Source organism: Parasteatoda tepidariorum, chromosome 6 (assembly GCF_043381705.1).
Source record: "Parasteatoda tepidariorum isolate YZ-2023 chromosome 6, CAS_Ptep_4.0, whole genome shotgun sequence".
In the NCBI taxonomy this organism is placed as follows: Eukaryota; Metazoa; Arthropoda; class Arachnida; order Araneae; family Theridiidae; genus Parasteatoda; species Parasteatoda tepidariorum.
This window is the reverse complement of record NC_092209.1, coordinates 30,744,403-30,750,016: the sequence shown is the minus strand read 5'-3', so window position 1 is coordinate 30,750,016 and position 5,614 is coordinate 30,744,403. Positions and strand designations below refer to the sequence as shown.

At 34.4% G+C, this 5,614-nt stretch overlaps 1 protein-coding gene across 1 annotated transcript in view; it reads left to right on the top strand.

The window, feature by feature from the left end:
• The window catches only part of LOC107448652 (cytochrome P450 2F2-like), a 16,118-nt gene continuing 10,504 nt past the window's right edge, over positions 1-5,614 (top strand). Inside the window, exons 1-2 of the mRNA XM_016063954.3 lie at positions 1-328; positions 1,936-2,057. Coding sequence (XP_015919440.2) covers positions 21-328; positions 1,936-2,057 — 430 coding nt within the window. The 5' untranslated portion in view covers positions 1-20. The remainder of the gene's footprint in view (positions 329-1,935; positions 2,058-5,614) is intronic.

Genomic DNA, 5,614 nt, shown 5'->3' with positions numbered 1-5,614 from the left:
AAAATCTTTCACAATTTTGGATGCATTTTTATTTCTTGCGGGGGAGTAGGAAATTAACGTTGAAAGAGTGCTCAGTATTATATAAAATTCAATTTAACATGTATATTCTAAATTCGATTTGTGAAATTTATTCTGTTACAAATGTACTGCTATTAATAGCAATGAGTGCCATTTTATGCTTTCTAGCAAGTTTTTATAAAATTAGAAGGGGTAAAAAACTGCCCCCGGGGCCACCCATGATTCCGATATTTGGAAGTCTACCCTTTTTAGGTTCAGAACCTCATAAAACTCTGAGCAAAATGAGGAAAAAGTACGGTGACATCATAGGGTAAGTTTATATTTAATTCCTTTAACTAAATTTAAGACTTTATTTTATGACATAATTCTAGGTCACCATTTTCATGGATTTTATGCAAGGAGTGGAGTAGCTTAGTTATCTATAAAAATGTAAAAAAATATATTATTTTTAATAAGAGTTAATATCTTATATTTACGAAATTTGTTTTTACTGTGATCGCATTAATTTTAGATAATTAATTTTAATTCTTAGGAATTAATTTTAATTATTTCACTTTGACAATCATTTTTGTTTGTCTTTCTTTCCAATTACAATTTTATTTTTGCTTCAAGTTTAATAAACTGCATTTGCTCATATTATTAGGATTAACCCACCCGACAGTTTGTACGGTGGTCAGGGAGCTGATATCATGTCAGAAAAGTTCCGGGTTCGCATACAGCTTTGGGCACGGATGTAAATTTTCTCTTTCTGTTCTGTCTTGCTTAGGTTGTTCGGGTGACGTTGATCCACCTATATGGTGACCATAAAAAAGAGAGATCAACAATTTCACCCGTTGAGTACCACGATGGCATATGGTGGCCAAATGTGGTGGGCATTGGAAATTAATAAAAAATAACACCAAACATGTAATTTGTACAATGCATCGAATTAGAGATAGCACAAGTGCCATTGAATTAGAGATAACAAATTAGTAACGAGTTAGGTCTACAGCTTCGGAGACCCATATTGACAATTCGATCTAATTTTGGACTTCACTGGCTACGTGCCACGACATAGAATTATCAATGGAACACATTTTCACATTTCCATTATCTATGGAACACCGAGACACATTTTCGAGTACCCAGCATTCACACCACATGGTCTGAAATTTGGAATGGTGTCAATTGAGGACAATCTAAGATCTGGTCTCTATATTCAAGAGGAACCGAAGCTGGCTGCCGCAATCTGTACTGACTTTTGATATTCTTTGAAAATCCATGGACACGCAAGCAACAACAACAACTGTCTACGTGCTATATGGCAGGCTATGTAGTATCGTACTCATTACGTGCATCACGATTACTCAATGTCACGTGTCATTTTTTTGTCAGGTCACTTGGTTTTCTTCCATAATTCATGGATTCTCGGTATATTGTAGAGTGGAAAATCCTAGTTATCTGAATATATTGCAAATTGAATGACCCAAGTGTTGAGAGCCCAGAATCTCTCCACGATTAAAGGAGACTAATTCACAAGTAAATGGCACTTCTGTATAAACAAAAATCTATGGACACGCAAGCATCAGCAACTGGCTACGTGCTATTTGGCAGGCTATATGGAATCGTACGTACTCTCATTGCGTTCACCACGATCTCTCAATGTCACATGTCATTTCTTGTCAAATCACTTGGCTTTCTTCCATAATCCGCCGATTCTCGGTATATTGTAGACTGGAAAAATCTAGCTATCTGAATGCATTGCAAATTGAATGACCCAAGGGTCAAGAGCTTAGAATCTCTTCCCTCTCAAAGACGACTAATTCACAAGCAAATGGCACTTCTGTGTAAACGAATTTTACAAATTTATGACTCATTTATTTTATTTCTTATACCGAAGTTTTAGCTAAAAACTTTCATTTTTTTCTGTATTTTTAGCGTATATTTAGGAACAAAGTATACCGTGGTTTTGAATGAATTCTCTGTGATGAAAGAGGTCTTTTCGAATTCAGCCAGCTTGGATAAGGCGTGCGAAATTTTTTCTCACGTTCCAAATTTCGGTGAGCTCATTTTATTCTTATCATTTTCCTTTATTAAAATTTTTTATAATTCGTATTATATAGTTGAAAATGAAGCCGATTTTTAGTAAATTATTTTGGAAAAAACTAAAAAATTTGTTGTCAACTCGGATTTAAAGTAAATATTTAAATTGTTAAAATTCCTTAGCTTTTTAAAAAAAAGTTCGATTAGAAATAATAGAATTCAGTGATAATTTCTAAATGTCATAATGTGTGACTATTTCAAATGGATATTTTTATAGAAAACTAAGACATTATTTGCTTATTTAGCCATTTAGTATGCTTATTTATATTTAGCACTAGCCGCCAACAGTGACCAGCTGGTCTGCCTTTTTGAATTAATAGAACTTCCAGTACTTCGAGATTTAATTTCATACAGTCAAAAACGAAGACAATATGTATCATATTGCAAAAGTGAGAGGGTATTTAATTATTATCTCTTACTTGATCTGATTTAGGCGTTTTGGTCCAATATTTCAGATTTGGCGAAAATTGGTATCGTGGTGAATTTGTTATTAAAATGTTCAGTACAAAATATGCTAACATTTTAAATAAAACAAAATATGCTTATTGGCTAAATGACGCTTTCGACGGATTAAAACAATACTGGTGAAATCAATTTGCTATTATTAATTATGCTAGAAATTAAAACATTTTGTTGCAATTCTATATATATATATATATATATATATAATGCTGGTTGAAAAAACAAAACAAAAAAAGCATATTTTTTTCAATGTTGTATTTAAAAAGCTAAAGTAGATTCGCTAAATGATTCGAGAAATATTAGTAATCTATACATAATAATAAACGCAGCTGTGTGTGTGTGTGTGTGTGTGTCTGTAATCACAATATATCGCCCCAGAAGCCTCGCCCGGGCACGAAACTCGGCCCATAATTGTGTTTTGACATAATGAAGAAGTATTTTTTTTCTTTTTCAAAAATTTTGATTAGTTATTTAGTTATCAGTCATTTTGTAAGTCTATGCTTTTCGTCTGCTTTTTCGTCTTCAAAGAGCCATATTCAAAAAACTATTAAAAAATGCATATACTTTTCCCCACTCTTATAAATGTATGCTAATGCGAACCTTACAATTGAAATATTAATTTTCGACAACTTAAACCAATAATATACGAAGGAATTAATAATTTAATTGTAAAGTTCGCATTAGTTTACATTTATTAAAGTGGAGAAAAGTTTAACTTTTGTATTAAAAATGTGGCAACATATTCGATACGTAAATAGAACGCTTCGCTTTGATATATTTGTCGCTGTTCATAATTGTTATAATAAGTTTTTCTTCTTCTTTCCACGCTCTTTTTTTTTTTTTCTTAAGCGAAGACGATAATTTTTATAGCGATATTGTAGTACTTTGTACAACTAAAAATTCTTTTCACAACACTTTAAAAATATTTACTTTATTTTCTTTATATATACAGAGAACAGTCGGCAAAGAATTCGATTAGGTTGAAAAACATTTCGCTAAAAAGGAACGAATTCCAAAAGAAAAAATAAACAACTTAAAGAATAAAAATGCTGATGCCAGCCAATTTTTTGAAAGTTAACTTAGAAATAACAAACCAAACGATGTTAAATAACAAACCAAACGATGTTAACAAAATGACGTAGAAAGCGCAACTAGATCAAAATTATACAAGCACAACTAGATCAAATTATAATACCTGAGTGCTTGACGTAACAGATATAGAAATAGAATTTGATACCATAAAAAATTATATAGAAATAGAAATTGATACCATAAAAAATTTATTCGTTTTCGTGTTCTTTTCATGTATTTAGCATTTTAGTTTTTTTTTTCTTAAGCGTTGTAGCTATATAATTTCAAACATCCTCAAGAGCTATAACACATCTGCAGCAGAACTGGATATGAAGACAAAATTGCTGGACAGGAACACTTTAATTGTCCACTAATCTTCAGATTTCCGGCCATGTTTTAAAAAACTTTATTTGTGAAAACCTTCAGCGTGGCGGACAGCTGGCCGCCTTAGGCGGCTAGTCTGTAATAAAAACAGCTGTGCTCTTAAGTTAACTCATTCCAAAGATATGAAGGAAAGTTTAATCCGTAAATTTCAACAAAGTAATTTATTCTTATTTATTTTTCTCTCTCAATATTTAGAATAAACTACAAGACTCCGGAAAGGGGTAATTGTTTTCAAACCGCCTCATAAATATTGGACACACGAAAAAAATCCTATCCAAATTCGTGCTCCCATTCTCAAGTTTGTAAGAAACATCCATACATTTCACACTGAACAGATCGCAACACACGGTTCCCAGTAGATCACCGAAATTAAGCATTACTGGCAGTGGTCAATAAGTAGTTGAGTGATCAATTTGATTAGACTGCGAAGGGAACGAGGGTGCGGGGTATCTGTCCACACTAAATTGTTCTACCGCAAGGGGCTTGATTTCGCTCGCAGGTTGTCGGGCTAACAAAGTTAGGGAGCTGTCCCTTCCACAAGGGATCAAAATTTACTTGACGCGTCTTCGGATCATCCTCAGGGGAGTTTTCGATACGGTCGCTAATAGTTCATTGTGCAGCTCTAATGTTAAGTAAATTAAGTATTACTACTACTGCGGAAGATCCATCCATCTCGTCCCATCCATCCGTCCCTTTCCATCTCGTCCAGGTAGAATCAGTCCGGCTTTTATTTTGGGATTCAAGGGAAGAAGACCAGGGTGCTACTCATGAACTGGTGCCTCACCATTGACCTGTTGCCAAAAGTTTGTTTCCCAGATCTTCTAATCTTTGGGGTCTTCTAATCTTTGCAAGAGTTCAAGTCATAATATACGATATGCTTCTTAATCAGCTTTTTCAAAGCGTCCCTTTTATACAGCACACGAACATTCCCAGATCTAATTCTCAAGTCCTTAATCAATCCATGTCGTCCAGGTAGAATCAGTCCGGCTTTTATTTTTGGGATTCATGGGAAGAAGACCAGGGTACTACTCATGATCTGGTGCCCTACCATTGACTTGTTATAATTGGGAGACCCTACCAATAGCTGAGCTTCAGCCGGCATAGCTCAGTGGGTCCTAAGGCCGGGAGAGCCTGGTTGGTAGAACGTTGGACTAGTGCTCCTCAGAACGTATTTTCGAATCCCATTGACCGAGGAATCCCCGTGTATTAAATGGTGATCGGTTCAATGAACAAGATCCTGTCTCAGTGGTGAAACGCATAATACATTTTGTTGTATGCAATTTATGTTTTGCAGTCACCGAGAAAGGTTTTTGTTTACACTCTTGATAAATAGAATATGAATTTGAAAAATACGTGTTTTCCTCACTTTCCCTCTTTCCATTATCATGGCTTCAAAATCACCGTATATATATATATATATGTAGGTTTCAATACCATAGTGTAACAACTGCGAACATTGCGTCATCCACCATCTTGTAATATTAAAGGAAGTTGCATCATCCTCTTGACATTGAGAGGCGCCAGCCAGACCAGAAGGGGAAGTCCCGAAGGGAAACTCCCGAATTTATAATTAACTCTTACTTTATACCATAGAACA